The 23,127-nt window shown below is 43.2% G+C and overlaps 1 protein-coding gene across 2 annotated transcripts in view; it reads left to right on the forward strand.

The window, feature by feature from the left end:
- SDK1 (sidekick cell adhesion molecule 1) overlaps positions 1 to 23,127 on the forward strand; it is a 380,447-nt gene that overhangs the window by 295,040 nt on the left and 62,280 nt on the right. For both annotated transcript variants that reach the window (XM_015643063.3, XM_015643064.3), the window contains exons 24-29: positions 1,383 to 1,533; positions 3,328 to 3,565; positions 9,331 to 9,446; positions 9,705 to 9,894; positions 11,715 to 11,813; positions 20,193 to 20,387. In XM_015643063.3, coding sequence (XP_015498549.1) covers positions 1,383 to 1,533; positions 3,328 to 3,565; positions 9,331 to 9,446; positions 9,705 to 9,894; positions 11,715 to 11,813; positions 20,193 to 20,387 — 989 coding nt within the window. The remainder of the gene's footprint in view (positions 1 to 1,382; positions 1,534 to 3,327; positions 3,566 to 9,330; positions 9,447 to 9,704; positions 9,895 to 11,714; positions 11,814 to 20,192; positions 20,388 to 23,127) is intronic.

The following is a 23,127-nucleotide window of genomic DNA, read 5'->3' on the forward strand; positions in this document are numbered from 1 at the left end:
AGAGTGCAGGTTGTACCACAGTTCAAGGTTCACTGTCTGTGAAGGATAAGGAAAACTTGCACACCCAGACAGGTGCATGGAGAAATGTCTTTGGGATAGAAAATAATGAAGAATATGAGAAATTTGGGTTGAGTGCTTTTTCCCAGTTGCTAAATTTTTGGTTTATTATTACATCTCATTTGTCTCTTGTATTCATTAAATTCAGGAATGATCCCACTTATGCTGGAATCTTTCACACATCCAGTTCCCCTTTGTTTTGGTTTTTTTTTATTTCAAAACAGCTCCTTGAATTTTGCCTATTTTTTTTCTCTCCTGCACACAGTGATAGGAGCTTTTTCCATTTTGCTTCAGCGTTGAGTAATTTTATACAAATTTTTGAAACCTAGAAAGCTGTTGCCAAATGGATTTTTTGTCCCCTGATCCACTTCAGTCATTGCCCACTGAGGAAATTCATGGTGAGAGCTGATTATCAGAGCACATCTTTACAGGCCATTCTTCTTTCCTGTATTTTGGGCCAGAGTTTGAGAGTGAAATCAGGACAGTATTTGTTTAATGTGTTTCCTTCAGTGCACTTTGGAGGGAGATCAGAGCAGGTAAATAAACAGTGCTGTGTTGACTGCCTCATCCTTTTCCCAAGCTCAGTCATTAGGTCCAAAAATTAAGTTTTTGATATGAGCAGGTCACATATTTATGTGCAAGTGCTGGGTGCTTCCACTTGCTTGCAAGGGTGAGAGTGTCTGAAATATACAGCACATCTTAATTATGTGATGCTCCATGTAAAAAAAGAATTCTCTAAATCTTTTGTGACCCAATAAGGATTTCTATTGTAGAAGAGATGGTTTCAAGCAGACAGGGTATTTTTTAAAGATGCATATCCATATTAAATAACTTAATCTTTCTTGTGCAGGAAGGCTGAAAATGCAGCACAGGGATAAATCAGCCTCTTTCAACGAGTAATTGAGGGGAAATGTTATCACCAGTATATTTTTTATATTGACAGGGAATGAGACTATCCCGAGTTTGATATTTTAATACCTTTCTGAATGTATTGTATAAGCATCGCCAGAGAAAATCACTTACTGCCAGCATAAGCTCATCAGGCTTGGTATAATTAACATAAATTTCTCACACAAATACCTAAGTTTCTAATAGACCCTAAGCTAATCTCATTTTCATTTTATAAATACCTGAGAGGATCTGAAAGCAGTTACCATCAAGCATTCAGCAGTGAATACAAAGGGGATCTGCGTGCGGCGACCTTTGCGGAACATTTTGAAAGCCGCTAATTCGTATTTTTCCAGCTGTCCTCCCGCCTTGGAGAAGCGAGGGAGAGTTCCCCCAGCCCTGACAGTGCTGTCTGCCTCTCTCCCCTCTTGCTCCAGGTTCCGGATGAGGCAGGTGAACGTGGTGGGCCCCAGCCCTCTGAGCCAACCCTCGCGGGTCATCCAGACCCTGCAAGCCCCGCCGGACGTGGCCCCCGGCAGCGTCACCGTGCGCACGGCCAGCGAGACCAGCCTGTGGCTACGATGGGTGGTGAGCAGCTCCAGGGACCAGGGATGGGGATGGGGCTGCTCCCCCGGGGTCAGGATACTCCCAAAGTGCCTCCTCCTCCTCCTCCTCCTCCTTGTGCTTGGCGTGAAGGAGTAACAGCCAAATCGTTTCCTTTTCCAGGCTAGTCGGAAATCTGAGCCTTGCCTTAAGTGCCTTATTAATCAAATAAATTGCCTACTGCCACTGTTTCTGCCACTTCATCAGGGGAATGTGCCTGTGTGTAAAAGCTTGGCTTTGAGGAGCTCCAGGACCACAGTCTGGGTCAACACCTGGGGCAGGAATGGGGCGCTGGAGCCAATTTGCCGCTTTCCAGGGCTCAGTGGTTTGCTCTGTACAAAACGGTCCCCAGAGAGTGCACCCCAGCCATGGGCAGCATCCTGGGCTGTGGTGCAGCAGCAGCGAGGCTGGCATTCCTGTGGGAAGATTAGATTTAGCTGAAACGGTGTGGAATTATGCGCTAAAATGCAGAGATAAATGATTAATTGCGAAGATGCGGCAATTGCTGACATCGCTGTGCCCCTTTGCCCATCTCAGTTACCTGCAGAGTTGCCACGTTGGGATTTACTTGGCAATTAACCTGCTCCAGAATGGTTTTTCTTCACCCCTGTTAGGCAGAATTTTCCACCGGGGTTACTGTGGTGTGAAGTTGATGAAGCACAGGTTTCCTTTTGCCCAAATGTTAGCTTTTCCATGCATAAACTCATTATGGCTGGAAGTCAAAATTAGGCTGGGAACAAGAGGCTTTTTCTCCTGTTGGAAAGGAATAATTCCAGTTTCTCAACAGGACACTGCACTTAAAGCTGAACCTTGCCAGAACAAAGCCTGAAGCTTGAAGGTGTCACCTCACTACCCACAGAAGAGCCATTGCAGTTCCTTTGAGAGGCCCCACACAACTCTGTCATGGCTTTTCTGTGTGGATATCATGCCCACGTTGGTACTGTATCCAGACCTACGTATCTTCCACCAAAATTAACTCCAGGTTGTTTTAACAGCCATTAAAACATTAAGATTGTTCTTCCTGGAAGCCTGTTTTCCTTGAGTCAAACTGCGGGGTTCAGGAGAAGCAACAGCCACAGCTAAAAATGACCTGATAAATGCTTTTCATGCTTAATAACATCAATATTTGAAAGTGTTTAATCTCTTTTATTTCAAGACCTGCAGGTGAATCTGTTTTCCCCTGAGAGCTGGGGATTCCTCCCTCCCTGCAGAATGAGGGTCACGTTTCTAGCCCTGCATGCCTGCGGGGTAGAGTCTTCTAAGCTGTGAAATGTTAATGTTATCCAGCTTTCCCAGTGAATCAGAACTGAATCTCAGCCATCCGTGGCATCGTGTAGTTAGTTTTGCAGCAGAAAAACTCCAAACTTCATGAAGTAGGCTAATTATTTCATATTTTAATCTCTGAAATTGCTTGGGGAGTTAGAATACTAGAATGAATCTCTGCTGATAAATGAGTAGGCAGAGAGTCAGTAAAAAAACGTAGAAAATGTACGATAAGTGAATTTGTCACATGCTTCAGCAATTTATCATTCATTTCCATAATTAATCACAAAGCTCTGAAATATATTGTATTCATATCATCTCTGTTGATACACCCACAGCAAAGGGCTTGGCTTTGTGAGCAAACCTACTTGACTCAAAATTAAGGTAAAAACTCAAAAGAAATGTAGAGACCATAAAGCATAAACCAGAAAAATCAACCTCTTGATCATTTTTGTCTGAACACGAGTTCAGGAGAGCCCTGGCCGTGTGTCCTGATGGGAGCGTTGTGTTTTGCAGCCGCTCCCTGACACGCAGTACAACGGGAACCCCGAGTCAGTGGGGTACAGGGTCAGGGTGTGGCGTGTGGAGCCGCCATCCCCAGCCCTGCTGAAGGTGATCAGTGACCGCCTGGCGAGGGAGTGCACGCTGGAGGAGCTGCAGGAGTGGACGGAGTACGAGCTGCAGATCCAGGCCTTCAACGCCATCGGGGCAGGGCCCTGGAGCGAGGCCGTCAGAGGTCGGACGCGGGAGTCGGGTGAGTCCAAGCACCACTTCTGCAGAAAACCCAGGAAATTCACCACTTTCTGCCCTTCTGTTCAGGTTTTCATTTTTTACTTTGCTGTTTTGATGTTGGGTGGGGTTTTTTTAGCTTGCTGGGCCATTAAATCTGAAATGAAATTTTAAAAAAAAAAACTGTTCTGGAGATGCATGGCCGGCAAAAAGGCATACAGACATTTGAAGGGTTATTTCTTTCTTTATATTCACTACCTTGCTTTCATGCACAAACCTTCAGGTTTTTTATTCAAAGCAAACAGAACAACCTCTCCCCATTTCTGCCTGAGTATGGACAGCACAAGAAGCTTGTATAGAGACTTTTCTGGCTGAGATGCTCTCACACCTCTTCTTCCTCCCCAGTACCCCATTTCCCCTAATTCTTCCCTTTTCCCCATCTGCTTCTGGCCTGAGGCACATTTTCTCACAGCTGTGGTTACCTGAAATTTCATTTCAAGCACCAAATAATTCTGAAAGGGCACAAGTCACATTAGAGAGCTGATTACACAGAGAGAAATAAAATAATTACCTGAGCTTCTGATGGCACGTTTTCAAAGCTGTCTTCCAAAATTGTGTGTACAAGGCTGTGTAGACATAACCTGCTCACAGACCTAGAACAGCAGGGCTGTATTGTTGAGCTGAATTGCCCAGGCAAGCACAGAGACTTCAAATATCAGAAGGAAACTGTCACTCTGAGGCAACAGTAAATTACTGTTAGCTCAGGAGAACAGTGAAGGCAGATGTTGAAAAGCTGCTCTCTAGCTGTTGACTTCACCAAAACTTATTTCCAGACCTACCCTACATGCACCTGGGAAATGAAAAGTTATGTTGCAAGTTAGTAACAAAGTGGGTGACCTGTGGTTTGAAAATTTATTAATAAATCTATTTGTGCAAGGTTCAATGCTGATATTTTTTTTCCTCCTATATTTTTGCTTCGTTAAAGAAGTTTTGGGATTTAATCCTATGCATGCCTGATGTGTCCATGTCTGTGCCCTGTGTAGCTCCTTGGTGGGAAGCAAGAGCAGGCACGGCAGGGTTTGGTCTGCTGGTTCAGATAACTCTGCTTTGAACTAGCCAGGGAGAGAGCTAAACAAAGTCATCCCCATCCATTGAAGTGGTGCTCTTTGGGAAGGAGTAATTGGAAAGCGATTGCCAGAGGTATTTTAAAGAGGGCTTGTGCTGGAGTTAGAGATAGCACAACCCAAACAAAGCAGTTCTGTATCGTAATAAAAAGATATCACATCCTCCACTTTCGCCTCTCCGCTGCTCTTCAAACACTTCTTTTGAAATGTAGTAAATACTAAGATTAATCATTTTATAAAAACTTAGGATTACAGCGCTCTTGCTCAGCATCTAAAGATCAGAGGTTACGTGTGGATCTGGCATTTTCTCTGGCAGTATTAAGAGAAGGTTGACTTGAAACTGATTGTGGGAGGCACACAGAACCTGGGATCAAAATAACACAAAGCTGTGATCTAGGCTGTAAGGACTCATTTGGTTTTTATCATGTGTTTTCTTTGATACTGACATCTGATTTCTTGTATAGAGCAAGTCAGGGCTCAGAATTTGGCTGTGTCTTCCTCGATTTAGAATATACAAGATGTGCTGACTTAGCAGCAAACTGTATGAAAGCACTTCAGGGAATCTGGAATTAACCTGTATGCACAGTCAAATGGGGTTAAAATGCAAATAAAAGATATTTAAAGCAGGAGAGAAAGGTCAAAGCACTTCTAGGTCTGTCTTCAGAACTATAAGAAAAATTCTGTTTATCGCTTATGTTCTCAAAGCACTTCAAAAGCAGGTGTCCTGAATATATCTTTTTTCATTTCTTAGATACAGAGCCTTAGGGAAGTTGGTTTTGCTGGTGCTGAGGGTTGTAAATATCCCACACAGCTGGCCAGAGGTGCCTTGGCCAGGATCATGTGGTGCTTCACTGGCACAACTCCTGGTTCCATGTTTTACACCTTCCAAGGGGTAGAGCCCAGGCACTAAACCAGGTCATGGTATCTGATAGCAGTGCAGCCACTGGGGCCCAAAATCTTTATTGAAAATAAAGCTCTGTTTGAGCATTTGTTTGTTTTAGGTTGTGCAATCACAGCACTGATAGCTGAGCACAAATGCCAACAACAATAGTGTGGCATGTCATTACAAATATTCACTGGTTTCTGAAGCTCTTGAATATATAAAACAAATCAGAACCAAAGAAACTATGGGAGAATAAATAATGCTGTTGGTTTTGGTAACACTGGCTTGAAAAACAGTTTGGAAATCCTAAAATTAAAATCTGGGATAGGGTTGCATGCAGCTGAAGGTGGAAGGAGATGAATTAAGATTTTTAAACAGGACAGGTTCTATCAATCCAAAATGTTTTCGTAATGTTAGGAATTAAATAGCTCATTAAATTTTACAGTGTAAAATAACTGCAGAGTAACAAGCTCAGTTTCCACTCAATAAATTGACAACGACAGTAGGTCCAATATAGAGAAAGCAAGAAATTGCAGAGGCATCTGATATATTAGAACAACCTTGGCAGGGCTGCCTCCTCTTAGATACAGACCCTCTTGCTTTCAAAAAAATTCATCTCAGATACACCTAACCCAGTGCCTTAATGGATTTTGTGCTCTTAATATTCAGCTACATGAATGTGTACACTTGTCTTACAGGATGAGCTACTGTAGGAGCATGGTCACACATCCATGGCAAGGATCAATCTCCCGATGCTTGGGAGTCTGACCTTCACAGAGCAGTTACTGTGCTGTGATGGAGCATCTCTTGATAATTCAAATGTGGTCCAGTGTCACTGTGGGAATTTGTCAGTTTGTACAAGCTGAGGATTTGGCCTGCAGTACCTAATTTTGTAGGCAAAGTGGATGTGTGCTGCAGCTATGCTACTTCTGCCATGAACCTTGCTGGAAATTTGCGCTTCTTAGCCGACATCAGATGTACAATGTGCCACTTTAACTTTTGCTTTCAAAAAGAGTGAAGGATGTGCAGCTAAAATGAGCTGCAAAAATGCAGAGAACCACTGCATCCCACTCCCTAGCTTTCCTAGAAAGCCAGAATACAGACTAGCTTATTAATAGCTCCTTTTGGCCCAGTTAGAGACATAAAACGACATAATTTGCTGTATATCAGATGTGGCTGTGTCAGATGTAGAAAGAGGATGCATGATTTTAGATGCCAAAGTGGATAACCTTAAAAACTTGAGCTGTTATTGAAGTTCCAGTGCAAAGTGCCAGTAACTCTATGATTTCCTACATTTGATCTTCTGAAGTGCTCTGTGCTGGCACTTTGCTGGATTAGCTCATCGTTTATTTTCCGTGTTTCCGGTTCGTTTTGTTCAAGCTCTGGGATTTTTTTGGACACTGTTGCTTGGCTTCTGTGCTGTTCTTGCAGGTTACTAATGAGAACTCAGCTTTTTGGAGCTTATAACAAAGTCTTCAGTGCAACAGTTTAAGGAAACCAGCATTAGAGAAGGGAGCTTGCAGAGGGAAGAGGGATTATATGGCTCACTCACTAATTAGTCTTAGCAAACTCTACTTTCTTTGAATCACAGCTTCCTGAGAGAGGAGATGGGTCAGAGAAATGAAGGTTACCTTTCAATTCATTCTTAAAGGGTCGATCAAAGTCTGTTACTTGATAAAAGACTGGCAACAATAAGATCCATAAAATCACTTGCAGGTCCCGAATTCATATTAGAATAAAATTCTCAACGCTGAGGTGAGAACTGAAGATTTAAAGCTCGGTCAATGAACCCAAGGATTTTTGCCATTCAGACATTGGAGTTAGATTCCTTTCCAGTGAGAGGGGGCACTCAGCTGCTCTGTCCCTGGGAATTGAGAGAGGTCTGAGCTAATGAACCTTCTTCTCTCCTTTGTCAGCTGTCCAGTGCCCCCACCAGCAGTGTGGCCATCCTCACCTCAAAGCCAGGATGCCCTCGGGGCCAGCCTGGGCACAGCCTCCACCTTCTCTGAATTCAGGAGAGTTCCTGGCCACTGATCAAAGAGGAAAAGAAATATCTGTAAAATAAAGTAACTTTTTCTCTTTTGAAAGGCCTCATACCAGATAAAATAGAAATAAATGTGGCTGGCAAGGGCTTCTTTCCTCTACACATCCTGGTTTCTTGCGACCCACCTCCACCTTTTCTCTCTCCAGGAGTGATTCATGTGGGAGTAGCTCTTTGTGAAGATCTACAGATAAAGTTATGGCAGCTATCCAAAGACATTCATGGCTCCTGGCAATCTATTTTCCTTTAACATAATTATATCCTTGTGGGGGATAAATCTGGGAGAAGATTTAAAAAAAAAAAAGGACACTTCAGTGTTGGAGGGGAAAAAGAATTGGATTTTAGTCTGCTGCAGTGTCATGTGATGGTGCTCTGTTTCTTATGCCCCAAATAATTAGTATCATGGAAATAGTTTCAAAAATTACCATTTCTGCCGTTAACCTTGAGTGCACAGGGGTGGGGGTGCCACGTTTTGGGGGTGGGGGTTTTCCATTTTTATTAATTCTGGTGTCACAGTCATTATCTCATTCATGTTGCTAGGAGCTTCAGGAGCTCGCCTCCAAAACAGCAGATCTGTTCTTTCACTCGGACAGCCAGGAAAGCATTCCTTTGGCAGAGCTTTGGGCTGCTTTTTGTAATATATTCAGGCCCTAATCAAGCCTTGCTGTCCCTAAGTGCTTGTGTAACATAACTTGGTGAGTGTTCTCTGGAGGTCTGACAGGTGTATCAGGCTTTAGAAAAGATTGTACCCTTCAGATGTTGGAAATGCCGTGGGGAAAAAATGCGAAAGGGCAGCATAAAATGTGAACTCTTAAAAATAGCCTCACATCCTGCTTGCATAACGTGACATGCTATTAAGCTTGCCTACAAAAGGCTGCAGTTGTGTGGTTCTGCAGCACTTCGAGTTTTAATGGCATGGGAAAATGCAAGTTTGCTCTTCTCTGGAGTCAGAGAAAATTACAGTATTCCTGTGCCATCAGTCCTAATGATGTTTCCAGTTTCATGAGAGCCAATTTTGTAACATAAATGAAATAGGCATCTCTCATTGACACCATATCAATCCCCGAAAATGCATCTGGTGTTAATGCATCCATCTCTAATTGATGTCTGGAAAATGTTGAGCACTACCACATCGTGAAAAGGCTGCACAGGTTAAGGAACTTCTTACTGAAGTGGGAGTGCTACCCAGGGGCAGGGGAAATTACTGCTAGCTCTAAACAAGATGTTATAATTTCCTTTCAGATAACATAGGAAACCACAGGGGCATAAAACTTCTTGTTAGAACAGATCATTCTGTAAGATAAACTTACATTCAGAGTGATTTCTGGGTTTTGGCATTGGGAATAAAAGTATGGGGAAGAAATACTGAAGGGATAGGCTTCTGGAGAAGTGCAGGAATTTAAACTTGGTTCTAATTACTGCAAATACATAGAATTTGAAATTTATTCATAGCTGTCAATATTTACTGTCTGCCTGTAGACACTGATAAGTATTAAATGTTTAGCTCTTTACAAACATTGTCATTTCTGAGATGAACTGGCAAGAAATTATGAGACAGGCTGAAATATAAAGACGATGTAGAATGAATACAAGAGGAGAAGGGATTGTTTAAAACATATTTGAGCCCTTTTGGGTTTGAATATTCTTCTGTGGGATCCTGGAGACTCTTGGGTGGGTAGAGAGAAAAATGATCTGATCTGTCTGACCTATTTCTGCCCTTTGGTAATGCTGTGTGGTTCCAGTTCCCTCTGCTCCTCCTGAGAATGTCTCTGCTGAAGCCGTGAGCTCAACCCAGATCCTGCTGACGTGGGCAGCAGTTCCTGAGTCTGAGCAGAATGGTCTCATCCTGGGCTACAAGGTATGCAACTGCAGCTTCATACTCATTTGATTTTCAGTGTATTACTGATTCTGTATTTGTTATTTGTTTTTCACCTGCTGGATATTCTTCTTGTTCCAAAGTCAGCTGGAGAAGATATGGGAAGTGTGCTGGCTTTGAAATGGGGGATTGGTGAATGCAATCCCATTTTATACTGGGTGACAAGGAGGAATCTCCCTCTCCTCAATCCTCATGCAACAATCTCTTTCCTTCCGTGTCTCGTCTACATTGATCCTGCAGATCCTTTACAAAGCCAAGGATTTGGACTCAGAACCCAAGAGCCAAACAGTGAGGGGGAACCACACGCAGTCAGTGCTGCTCTCAGGCCTGAGGAAATTCGTGCTGTACGAGCTGCAGGTGCTGGCATTTACCCGCATTGGGGATGGGGTCCCCAGCTCCCCAGCAGTGACAGAGAGAACCAAGGATGATGGTGAGTTTAAAGGTTACCAAAATAACTCCATCTTATTTGATCCAGTCTTTTAAAGTGGATTTCTTCCAGTGCTACAAGTGGAGACGACAAATATTTGGGGTTTTGGGGAATTTATTTTCAGCTTTGAATTCAAAGGACATTGGCTGTACCTGGTATAACTCAGCAGTATCCCATTGGTCATGGGCTGAGAATCTGGCAAAAGCACAGAAAACCAGTGTCCCCTATTTCCTCCTCCTCTGCAGCTAATGAAGAGGAAGACAACTTCTAATATTGAACTCTGAAGCTTGGTGGAGATAATTTCTATTGAAGACAATTTTAGAGCCCAATTATAAATTCCTATTGAAGTTCAATCATGCTAAAAAAAAAAAAAAAGTTCTGCAATTGAAAGCAATAAACAAATCTGGGTCTGATTGGTCTGAAGGAAAGAAATGGAATTTTCAACTTCAGTAATCCACTCTCCATTTTTTTTTTACCCCAAAAGAATAAGGCATTGACCTTGGATGATGGTCCTACCAGCCTCCTTTTGCAGCTGCCCAGTTTTGCCCAGTGCAGTTGGATGTCTTGAAGGAACCCAAGCAAGCAGTCCCTGAGCACACTGGTGGGCTGGAAGCATTCCTGCTGATGGAATTCTATAGAAATTTAGTTCAATTCTTGAAACATTTTTGGGCTTTGTAGATGCTAAAACTGCTTTTACTTTCATTACCTTTTCAGGAATAAATAGGTTGAGATCAGTGTGAGAAGCTTCTGTTCAAGTCTCTCTCTTTCTCATCAAAATCTTTACAAAATAATAATGGAGCAAACACTGGTTTGCACAAGCAGTTTCATTAAGGTAATTTGGCTGGGCTGAAAACACATTCAGACTTCTGGCTTAACTAAACATTTTCCATGCAGTGCAGGGAAGGAAGGAGTAGGAGCCTGTGGGGTCAGGAACAGGGACAACAACTCCCTGACATTTTTTTAGCCTTTTTCTCAGCATATTCCCTGAGTGTGAACCTGGCTTTTCTTAGAAAGGAAAAATAAGAAAAAATTACTGCTAGCAGAACTCTGCAGGGAGAGAAAAAGCACTCAGTGAAATGTACATATCAGGCTGTAATGAGAAATACTTAAAACTGTTTGTTTTGGATAACCCCATTATAGCAGTTCCCTCCTTAAGTGCATGTTGGCAAATGAAACAAATTGTTCTTCCATCTCCATACCCCTGGCATAAATATGTTGTGTCTCCTCTGGGCTCAACTTAATTAAAAGTATCACCAGGAGTAATGCAGGTGGAATTTGTGCTGAAGGGGAAAATTCATGGATGGTAATGTATGAATTAGCATCTCCTCACCTCGTGAACCTGGGCTGGTCAGCGCCGTCTGTGTTAATGTGCCTTCCACCTGCCTCGGGTTCTCCTGCTCACACCTCAGTGTTTAAGATGCAAATGTAAAGTCAGGAAGCAGTTTAAAGCTGGTGCTGGTGACACAGGGAAGGGATATTATTGAATTCCAACAGGTATGAAGTGGATTAAGCTATATAATTCTCTGTAAAGGCAGCTTGGTGTCTTGCTTCACAGTGTGTTCTCAGTTACACCAGTGGTGATGCTGCAATGAGAAAAATCCTACAGAGCTCAGAGCTCCAGGTGCAGTAAAAAACAACTGTAGGTTGTTCTGGTCTGTGCTGTGTCTGGTGTCTGAGGGTGTTGGAGGCCTTTATCCATGGATAGAATGTATATTTATATACAGAATAAATGCATATTATGCACAGCTTGGGTTGTAATTGTGTTCAGGGTGAGAGAAGGCCTGTGATGGCTGTGATGTCATGAGCTCTGTGTTCCCCTGCAGCCCCCGGGCCCCCCGTGAGGCTGGTGTTCCCCGAGGTGAGGCTGACGTCCGTTCGCATCGTGTGGCAGCCGCCGGAGGAGCCCAACGGAGTCATTCTGGGTAAGGTGGAGCAGCAAACCCCTGGGAGTGGAGGGATGGAGATCAGAACAAGCTCTTGGGTTTTCCTTTGCCTTTCATGGAAACAAATATCGTGCTGCTGTCAGCTGTGGGGCTGTGGTGAGGGGACAAGTCTGCAGGCTCTGTGCTGTGGGTTTTCCTGAGCCAGAATTCGGTGTTGGTCAAGGCCCCATGTCTGAATGTCATCTCTCTACCCATTTTCATTTGGGTTGGTAACCTGTTTGGCTGACTGTTGGGAAAACTGCCTGGAGACCTGAATTTTCCCCACCTTTGCCAGACATGCCCAATGTTTCAGTTTTATGTGTGCTTCCAACTTATTGTTTCCTTCAGATAATATGTCTGTCAGGTCATGGGGAATTAAATCCCATTTGCCCTTTCATCAAGGGAAAGAGAGGCAGCAAGGCACAGCACGAATTTGTGAAAAACCTTCTCACCTTCCTGCTCTCATAACTCTTGGGTTGCCTTTGTAATATGTGCACCAGCCACTGTTGCACTTAAAATGTGGAGACTTTTACAATGTAAGAATCCATTCCTGCCCCTAAAATTAACGTAGCTCATAGCTGCCAAGCAATTTAGTGTTTTCTGCTGCTGCTGATCACATATTACAGTAGTTCTGGCCGGTGAGTAAAGATTTGTGTCTCAGTTCTGAGAACAGAAGCAAAAGCTTTTGTTTTTATCTAGTACTCAGTCTGCCAGGCCCTCCTGCTCTGATTTCACTGCCATCATTCAGGCTCACGTGTAGGCTTTCAGCAGTATTCCCCAAAGCCTTCCTCGCTGGCTGGAGGGTGCCTGCTTCAAATGCTCCTGCACAGGTGGTGCTGCTTTAAATACAGAACTCATCCTGCATTGCACTTCAGTCTCGAGTCAAGAACTCAAAGTGTTTGCTCAGGTGTGTAGTTTACCAAAGTGATCCTGGCATCTGAAGACACAGGGAAATCATCAAACAGCATCCAAAGGCAGACACGGCAGGATTTTCTGAGCATGGCAAGGAGTCTGTGTGAAGCTTGGCAGCAGTGAGCCACCAGAGATGGATCCACACAGGGTTTCTCTGCAGCTCAAGGAAGCTTGGCTTCCAGGTTGTCTTGTGGGTTTGATTTGTTGCTTTTTTTAAGGAACTGTGTGTTCTAGAACTTGCTCTCAGCAGAGATTGAGATTTGAGTCACAGGATGTGGTTAAGGAGAAAAAAAATCATTTGATAGGAATGATGAGAAAGCACAAAAGAGATTTTGCTGCCCCAGCTGTGTTCCAACCTCTCACTGGTTGCTGCACTTTGTCAGCCTCATTTGCTGGAGTTGCTGCAGGATCAGTGGAGTAGGAACTCTCCTTTATTTTGTCTTTGCAGAGTGCTTTGTGCTGTGCACCCCCTCCACAGCTGGTTCTTGCTCATTGCCATTATGGTGGTGATAAAATCACACAAAGGGAAAAGCTGTCCCTTGAAGAATCTTTGGCATGTTTGGTGTGTAGACTGTTGTTTCCAATGTCTTTCACAGCCCATGCCCAGTAAGACATCCCAGGATACTTCACACAGTCCTTGGCTACTTTGATGAACTAAGTAGTTCATTCCCACTGTTCATTCCTGCTCTTTCCCACAGTACACTTCCAGGTCAGCCAGTCCTCCTTTCACAAGAACACTCAGCTTTTTCTCTTGAAGTGTGATAATTCACAGATGCCTTTATTGAATTTCATCTCACTGATCCCAGACCATCTCTCTTCATTACCCAGATCTCTTTAAATGACACTTGTGTCCTCTAAAGTGTGCACAGCTTGGTTTCATTTTTGGAGTTTGCAAGCAGATTGGCAATTCCAATAGCCAGACCATTAATGAAAGTATTAAATAGAATCAGACTCATTCATGAGGTCTCATGAGAACTTACTTACTATGTCCTCACAGGTTGTTAGCAAATCATTGATAACAACTTTTTTTTTTTTTTTTAAAGCATTCAACTCAAAATGTGTGGTGTTTTTCTTAGATTCTATTATTGTGTTTGCTTTTGGTGGGACTGCGTGCAACCATATTAAAACCTTACTCAAAGTCAATGTGGATCATATCTACTCTTCCCACCTGGCCAATTACACTGTCAAAATGGAAAACAGATTATTTGATATTTATTATTTGCTCCAGTCAAACAGATATTGGCTGTTCCTTGGCACATTATTATCCTCATGGATGCTTGTATATTGACTCATATTTTTTTCCAGGTTCTTTCTGTGTATTGAACTTTAGTTTGATTTGTCCATATTTCCTTTAGTTGGTCTTGCCTTCTTTTAAAAGATTGTGTACTCTGTTTGCCCTTTTGTAATGTTCTGAGATGTCACCTGTCATCCACAAGTCCTAGAAGAGAATGGCTAATTATTCAGAGATGGCTCCATCTCTGCAGGGCAAATTTCATCAGGCCTTTCTGACTTGATTACATCCAGCTTAACTAAATATTCGTTAACCTGTTCTCTATTCCAGCCTACATCCCTACTTACATTGTTGTCACTTTTAATTTCTGTGGAGCATCTTGTCAGCACCAACTTCTTGTTGTGTGTGAAAATGCAGCAATGCAGGTATCTGCCTTCCTTCCCTTTCTGCCTCACCTGTCTTGTGCTCATTTTTTCTTCCTGCTGTTTGACCTGTTCTCCTCCTCTCCCTCAGATTTCTAATGTATTTATGAAATCTTTCTCATTGCCTTTGCTGCCCTTCAGGTGATAACTCACTTTGCTCTTTGGCCATTCTGATTTCATCCCTATGTGCCTGTGCTGTCTATTTATACACTCCCTTAGACCTGTGTCCTGTTTCAACTTTTTTGTCCAATTTGCTTTTGATTTTCAGGTCATTAGTGAGCTCTGAATGCAAACATATTGGCCTCTTAACATCTTTTGTCTGCATTGGGATAGTTGTACCATTTTTTTTTTTGTCTCTTAAAACGGTCAGCTAACCTGGATTCCTTTTTCCCTTAGAATTCCTTCCCAGGGTGATGTTACCTGCCAGTCCCCCCCATCCACCTCTTTGAAGTCCATTGTCTTTATTCAACAGTTCTCACTTTTATTTTCTCAATGGTAGAAATACTGAGGTTCCTGGAGGAAGTAGTTAGCTGCAAAGTGAGAAAAAGGGAAAATTGCTCATGCTGGGTACTTCTGTGATCTTTTCTAAGAAGTGAGCTGTGCTTCAAAAACAGATAAAAAAACAATGTGTAACGTTCTAAGGAAGGGTTGCAAATTTGGGGAGTTTGGGGCTTTCTTTTTTCCCTGTACACTTTTTACATCTCATTACTATAATGAACCTCCAAAACAGCACTGCAGCCCCCTGGTCAAGTGCACCAAAGTGGAGTAATTGGGAAAAATAAGTGAGTGTAATTTTGTGTGCTGCCCTTCTATTCACTCATGGGGCTCAAAAGAAAAACCACTTGCTTTGCAAGAGCAACTTCTATTCAGAGCCTTTGAACTAATGTTCCTGCTCTGCCTGCCTTGTCCTCTGAGCATACACGCACCTTTGCAGCTAACATTTCTGTAATCTATATAAAAACATGTTCTAGCATTTCAGAGAGAGATTAACAGGATGAAACACTGGCAGGCACCAAGAGGGAAAACCACTTGTTTGTTTGTTTAAATATTTTACTGTGCAAGACTGTGAGATATTTCCCTTTTTCCTTCTGGGAATGTTACACCAACCATCTGAGGCTTCACTCTGTCTTCCTCTCTGCACTCAGGTCAGCCAGCACCCACATAATTTCCTCAAATACTATTAAAGATAAATGAGGCATTAATGTGCATTTGTGCACTTCAAGCTATGAGCTCCCCCTGAAAGCGAGAGCTTAACCCACATCCTCCCAGGCCCTGGTTAATATTCCTCACGGTATCCTCGTATTTAGCGTTTACCTGGAGCTTATTGCAACAAAAAAAAAAAAGTGTAAGAACTCCATCGAGAATTAGAACCAAAATTGGATGTAATCCATGTTTACAAATTCCTATTTTGATCCCAGGCTGCATTTGCACACCCGCTGGCCCTAAAACAGATAAGCAGGAAAATCAACAAACCGGATTGCTGCTCCGCCGCGCCGAGCGTAACCTCGCGGTATCGCTCGTCTCTCCCCGAGTTCTGTGACAAATTAATAAGTGTTTGTATCTCTGCTGCACCGTGGCCTGCACCAACGGGTGCTGTCACTTCTTGAAGGGCTTTGTATGGTGATGAGCTTGAAAGCTTTTTGATATTCATGGGGTGTTGTCACCCTCCTCCTGCCTGTTTGCTTTGGGGAATCCAGCGGCTGTGTTGCGGTCACCTAACGTTTAACAGGCAGCTGCCATTTATTGAGTTTGGGAAGTGGGCAGCTTGTGGAACTCCTTGCACAAAAAAATGCTCAAAAAGATGCTAAAGTGAAAAATAAGCCTCGTTTCAATGAATAAATAAGCTCCTGAAGACTTGATCTTTCAGGAGGGTTTTTAATGCTGTTTTGGTCTGGTGTGTGGCAGCACTCCCGCTAGCAGAAAATATTTGGGATTTAATAGTATATGGAAAAAAGTTAAGAAAATAATATGAATTCTTATTGACCATCCAGATATTTCACATTCTGTAAGACATTCTTTTCCCTCAAGTTTCCTCCAATCACCTTTTAAAGGTTATACTTGCATTCATAACTTTGGATTTTTAAATTTATTTTTCCTAAGGTATCTGCAACATCTTATTGTCATAATCTAGTAAGGAAAGGAAGCTGCTCATTCCTTCACTGCAGCAATTGCCTGTTATAGCCCTCAAGCATACATTAATTTCTCTTTGAACACTTTCCATTTACCTCTATTGATTTGCCTCGTTTGATTTCACTTAACATTTCCTTTCTTCTCCTATCCCTTGCTGCTGAAATTCATCAACTTAATAATTTTATCTTTTTGATCTTGCATTAGCCCTAGTTATTATCCAAGCTGTAGCTTAAGTACTGAGTCTTCTGTGACACTCAGAAAAAATAAAAGTAATGCTTTTTATGCCAGTCTGGATCCTCATTGTCATGAACTAACTGGAGATGCAGGGGGTCAGAATGAAGTACTGGGTGTCTCTCAGGTGGGTTGTAGATAGCAATAAAAATGAGCTGAGTTCAGGGGTAGAGCTTGGATATTTGCCTTGGAATCAGACCTATGGAGGTGTTGAGTTTCTTAGGAAATCTGTTAAGGGGATGGCTGTGGTTTTGTAAACTCAGGAAAACAGATATGTCCTCAGACTTTGAGCCAACAGCAGATGCAGGAGGGGGCAGTGAGAGCTGGTGCTGTTTTTCACAGGGATGCAAGGAAAGGCAGTTTGCAGAGCCTGTCACAGACACAGGCTGTGACAAGTGATTTCCTCTTTCTCACAGCTAAATTAATTTTTTCACTAGCCACAGACCCACATTTGTGTAAGATATTGTCCTAGATATGTATGTGTTCCTTTTCCTAACCTGGCTGTGTTTGTAATTGCCTTCCAGCATGAGTGCCACCATTTAGCAGTAAATAGTTATCTTTCTATTCCCCCCTTACATTTAAACTACACTTCATATTTTACAAAGGTTTAGAAAAGAGAGGAAATTACGCGACAAGGATATGTCCCAGATATCGTACTTATCTTTTAATAACTAGATAAATCAACTTTTCTATTCTTTTAATGTTCTCTGTTTCCCTCCAGGTCTTATTCTTTACGTCTTATGTCCCTTTATCAAGCTTCTTTAGCCATCTTAGTTGCTTTTTCCTTCATTTTTCCTGCTTCTGTCAAAATTTCCCCAGTGCTTTTCTTTGACTATTTTTCCTCCTTGTTAAGATCCTGCACTGGGGTTTTCACTCCCACATTCTTCACATCAGTATAAACAAAAAAAGATCATATATATGAGTTCCTTCTCCCCGTTGCTCTCTTTCTGTGGACTTTTTAAAAAGATCAAAATATTGCAGCATTAAAGGTACAGAAATACTTTGTTGAAATATATTGGACCAGTAATGGAAGAACTAGACCCATGGATAAAAGGAGATAATTTGCAGGTGAAAGAATGAAATGTTGAAAGTGTAAGCCCCCAAGACTTTGCTGAGATCTAAGCACACTCGGGAGCACTGAAAAATCAGGAGACTTTTTAATTGATTAGAACAGAATATAATAGAATGTGCTATTCCAGTTGGAAGGCACCTATAACAATAATTAAGTCCAGCTGCCTGACCAGTTCAGTGCTGACCAAGTTACAGCATTATTAAGGGCTTAATCCAAATGGCTTTTAAACGCAGACAGGCTTGGGGCATTGCCCACCTCTCCAGGAAGGCAGTTCCAGGGTTTGACCACCCTCTCTTTAAATAAATTCATCCTCATGTCCAGTGTGAACCTTGGCTGAAGCAGTTTTGAACCATCCCCACGTGTCCTATCAGTCCCAGGGAGATCATAGAAGCCGGATAGTTTGGGTTAGCAGCAATCTTTGAAAGCCATCTGGTCCCACCCTCCTGCCATGAGCAGGGACATTCTCAACTAAAAAAGGTTGTTCTGAGCCGTGTCCAACCTGACCTTGTCCAGCTAAGGATGGGGCTGCCACCACCTCTCTACAGCAGTGTTTTCCCACCCTGGGAGATCAGCACCTCCCTTTCTACACCTCCTCCTCAGGGAGCTGCAGAGAACAGCGAGGTCACCCCTCAGCCTTCAGCCTAGACAAGCCCAAAGTCCTCAGGCACTCCTCAGAAGACATTATTCCCAGCCTTTGAAGAAATCTAAAGCTGTCCACCCAGGTGTGGAAGTGTTCCTGTAGGAATAAACCAACCACAGCCTGGGGGAGCTGGGGCCGAAGGCACAGGTGCTTGGAAAAGCCAGCCCACTCCTCGAGGTGTCAGTGCAAATTGTTCCATGTCAAGCAGCTGTGACTGTTGCCCCACATCCCCAAGCAGCTTCCAGAAAAGAAAGAACAAGGAAACCCTGGTGCATCATCAGTGGCACTTTGAGAGTCAGCACAACAAAATTAATACCATCTGCATCCCAATTAAATGCCACTGTTTGTGTCAGAGTGCGCCACACACGAGTGGCATCGATTCCAGGGACTGCAGGAACTCTGGGCCTTTTCTGTGGATGGCAATGTGGCAATTGTGGCATATTCACAGTGGGAAATAAATGTCATTGGGTTTTCTCTAATAGCCATGGGTAAGATCAGCCCTTCAGATTTCATGCACTGACCTTCCCAAATGAACCATGCCAGGTTTGGCTCCCCTTGGTCTTGTTACGGCCAAGATGCTGTGGGAGTTCAAACTCTAGCTGGGATATTAATTCCATAAGAAGGAGATGGCTCAGGTGCTGCAGACCTCTTTTGTCATTCAGAGGATGAGCAGAGGGTTGGCAGAACTGTGCCACGACTGTTTTGTTTTCAGCTGGTTTGATTTGGATTTGTTGGCTGTGCTCTGCCCTGTGTAACTCCATGGAGCATTTAATCATACATTCAGCTCGGGCAATAAAACCCCATGTCAGTTCTGCTATTAATTGATTTTGGAAGTCAGCTGCTGGACTGGAAGTTACCATTGAGCTCCAGAAGCGAGAGCCTGATTGAATTTCTGGGTTTACAGAATGAATTTGAACATTTGGCAGACCCTCTTTGGGGGACAGTTGTCGCTAGTGGTGCGTAAGAACCCTGGAAGCCCTCCTTGCACAGTGGAATCATTAATAACCCAGGCTAAACTGTGAGCTCTTGATTGTCAGGCAGGGTGGAAGGGGGGTTATCGCTTACAGGCATCAGCAAAATTGATTATTGAGACCTGCATGGATGAAGCAGGACCACAGAGCTTGCAGGCTCCTTCCTCGGGCTCTGGGCAGGGGCGGCGATGCTGAATGACAGAAGGGTGGCCTTATTGGCAGTTCTGGCACTCACTGCTGAGGGAAAAGCACGTGCAGAAATAGGAGCAAGCTTTGACTGGAGCAGTGTGAAGGCTGCATGGTTTGGGCAGCCCAGCTGCTGGAGCTGCAGCTAAAGAACCTTGAATTTAAACCAGTGCTGAAACTGGGAGAGGGCAGAACAACCTGTGAGCTTGGATTGGAAATCTGGAACTGGAGCCTTGAACCACCTCAGTCAGGTGACACATTGCACCAACTCTGTTCCTTTGCTTTCCAAAAAGGTACCAGTATGCCCAGGAAAGCTTAAACTGGTTTTGCATCTTGTTGGCCTAAAGGATGGAACGTGAACTTGGTTTCATGGCAGTTGTATCCAGCAGAGCCTCGTGTGTGAGTGATTTCCTTTGTAAGGTGTGTGGCATCTGCCAAAAACCAGAACTTTATAACACCAAAGGCAGTAAATTACTTTTCTCCCGACTTCAGATAAGCATGTAATTAGGATAAACTAATAGTGTTGGTGCTCTTTTGTCCCTGGTAGAGAAACCAGCTGAGCCTTTTCCCCTCTCTGCTTGCAGGGTACCAGGTCGCCTACCGCCTGGCCAGCAGCAGCCCCAACAAGTTCACCACGGTGGAGGTCGGCTCCACAGTCCGGCAGTTCACGGCTACAGACCTGAGCCCAGAGTCAGCCTACATCTTCAGGACATCTGCCAAGACCAGGCAGGGCTGGGGGGAGCCTCTGGAAGCCACGGTGATCACCACTGAGAAACGAGGTAATGCTTGCAAGCCGTGGGTTCAGGGAATTTCTGTGCCTCCCTGGAGCCTGCGCTGCACTTAGGGGGATTTTAATAGCAGGCTACGCCTCCTCCTTCTCACCCCATAAACCTGCCCCAATCCATAGCAACATCATGATTTCAGAAAGCAAGGCAGACTTTTATGAGACACAGTTCTTCTAACCTGCCAGGCTGTTGGAATTGATTTTTCCATCAGCTGCTATATTGGCCATATGCAGCCTCCTTTTGCAGTCAGATGGGGTGGGTTTTTTTCAGCTCTCTCGTTTTCTAGAAAGATTGCAATCTTAAGAAAGTAAGTGATGGATGAATTATATTGATTAGGGAACGCAAAATGGGAGGCAGTGGCGTTGCAGAATTTCTCCATGGCTCCTCCATTGTGCCTCAGCCCTGACCTAATGTGTTTGTAATTACTCTGGCCTTTCACTGCCACACGCTCGAGCAGAGCCTTTGCATCTGGATTGCCCAGACTTTTTCTGCTTCTTGCATAGCCATGAAGTGGTTGTTTGCATCCTGACTCTCCAGACAAATTCTGTTCTGAAGGGAATCTATAAGGTGGCATTTACATGTGTGTGTAAATGAAACCAGATGCTTTGATACCAAATGTACCGAAATGTGAAAGACATGTAAGGTATTACAGGATCTGCTCTGCATCACTGCTTGTTTTTAATGCTTTGGCTCAAGGAACTGCTCATTCCTCCAGTTTTAGTACTGATCTGTAGAGCTTCAGTTAAAAAAATTTGCATTTTCTACTTGTGCGTGAAGATTTTTAGGTTTTTTTTTAATTCAGTGCTAAAGAGGATATATTGGTGAATATGTTGGTGGAGAAAGAAAGTGTGGGATTTTCCCTGGTCTTGCACATAGGCCATGTTCCACTGCAAAGAATGTATCTGGTCTCACGAGCTGCCAAAATCAAAACAAGCCAGGGTAAATCTACCAGCACCACTGGGTTTTGTGCCATGTGATGTCTGGATATTGATATTTTTAAAGTAAAACTCTCCCTCAAAAACTAGAACCATACAACTCCTGTGCCTCATAAAAGTCACAGTTTAGAGAGGAGCACACTTCAGGAGGTCACCAGGCCAGACCTCCACAGACATCTTTCAGCTGTTGTTAGAACTTCTGCACGTGCTTGTGGCCTGCTCTTGGTTCTTGCCCAAGTTATGCACTATAATGCAACCAATGACATTTAATTCCTAAAATGTGCTTGATAAGCAATCATTTGTTTAAAGTCCTTTCTACACTTTGCACAACATTCATTGCAAGAGTAAGGATTTCCCATTGTATTTGCCAACAATGTCTTCCTTTTTCTTTAACACTTCTAAGAAGGGAGGAAGTTGATGTTCAGCAAGAGCCTGTGAGATGCATTTCAACTATCCTGGCCTGTTTGGTTGGGTTTAAAATTCCCTCTGGCAAAGCTCTGCAGATCATGTGCAGCCTTCTCAGTGCATAACAGTGCAGTCCTCAGAGAAAGAACCTCTAGAGATGTATTAGGAAATTGGAAGTGCCTCTGTTAAAGATACTGTCCATCAAAGAGATTTATCAGCTCAAGGTTTCTCCCACCCCTGTCTGATTGCTGTCAAAGGGGAGGTTCAAAGCCTGACATGTGGAGGCTTCAAAAAAAAGCCCACCATGCCAAAAAAAGAATTCTCAAAGCTCAGAGCCTCTCCTGCTCAATAAAATGTGCTGAGATTCCCCCAACTGTGCACAAGGATGCACAATGGCTCAAGGCAGAGCTCCCAGCTCTGCTGTGGGAACAATGACCCCTTGTTGCTATCAATGCTTTAGGGTTATCTCGAGTACCCAAATCACAGTGTAACATGATCCCTTTCTGTTTTTGATGGACAGCTCTGCTGGGTCTCTGTGTGCTTTGGAGCTACAAGTTTACTGGTCCCATATAAAGTGTAAGAATAACAGTGTGTTATCTCACATCAGCAAGAATTATGGTTGTATGTATAAAGGGGATGATAAAGAAATTTATGCACTGCAGCTATTCTTCTAACAAGAAATTAACCTGAAAAGTGTATACATGACAATCAATATTCTAGAATGAAAAGATATTTAATTCCTGTTAATAAAGATATATTTAATATCCTCCCAGTGCTTGATACTGAGGTAGACAGACAAAACAATTCTCTTGAAAATTAACAAAATTGGTCACTCTTGCCCTTGTAAATTCCTTGCTTAATCCCAGTATAAATCTTTACATTTTGCAGTGATGCCTGTGATTTATAGATCCCAAGTTATATTGTATATCTGTATTCTCCAGAGCCTCTGCTGCAGTGCTTTGAATCTACACTTCAGAATAGTCAACACCGGTGATCAAGGCAGAATTGGGTCAAAAAATTTAAATGTAGCAAGAAATTAAAAGTAGTCTCTAGAGTCATGTGGCCTGGTAGAGTCAAGCCTGCACTGACAGTCTCACCTTAGCACTTGCTTGTGGCTAAACTCCCATAAATAAACTCTTTATACTAATGGGTTTGTACAAACAGTCAGGGAGTATATCCTGCAACACGGGAGATTTTAAGATCTCCCATTAGCAGCAGAAGGAAACCCAATCATTGGAGACTGACTGCAAGATCTGACCTGCCCAAAAGTGCAGAGCTTATCAGCAGAATGTATAAAATCCCTGCATGACTCTCCCTCCCTGGCATGGAATAACCCCTCGTCCCTGTCTCCGCCTGTCAGTGTAAGGCACTGACCTTTCGCGTCGTGCTGCTGC

The sequence above is a fragment of the Parus major genome, chromosome 14 (genome assembly GCF_001522545.3).
Source record: "Parus major isolate Abel chromosome 14, Parus_major1.1, whole genome shotgun sequence".
Lineage (NCBI taxonomy): Eukaryota > Metazoa > Chordata > Aves > Passeriformes > Paridae > Parus > Parus major.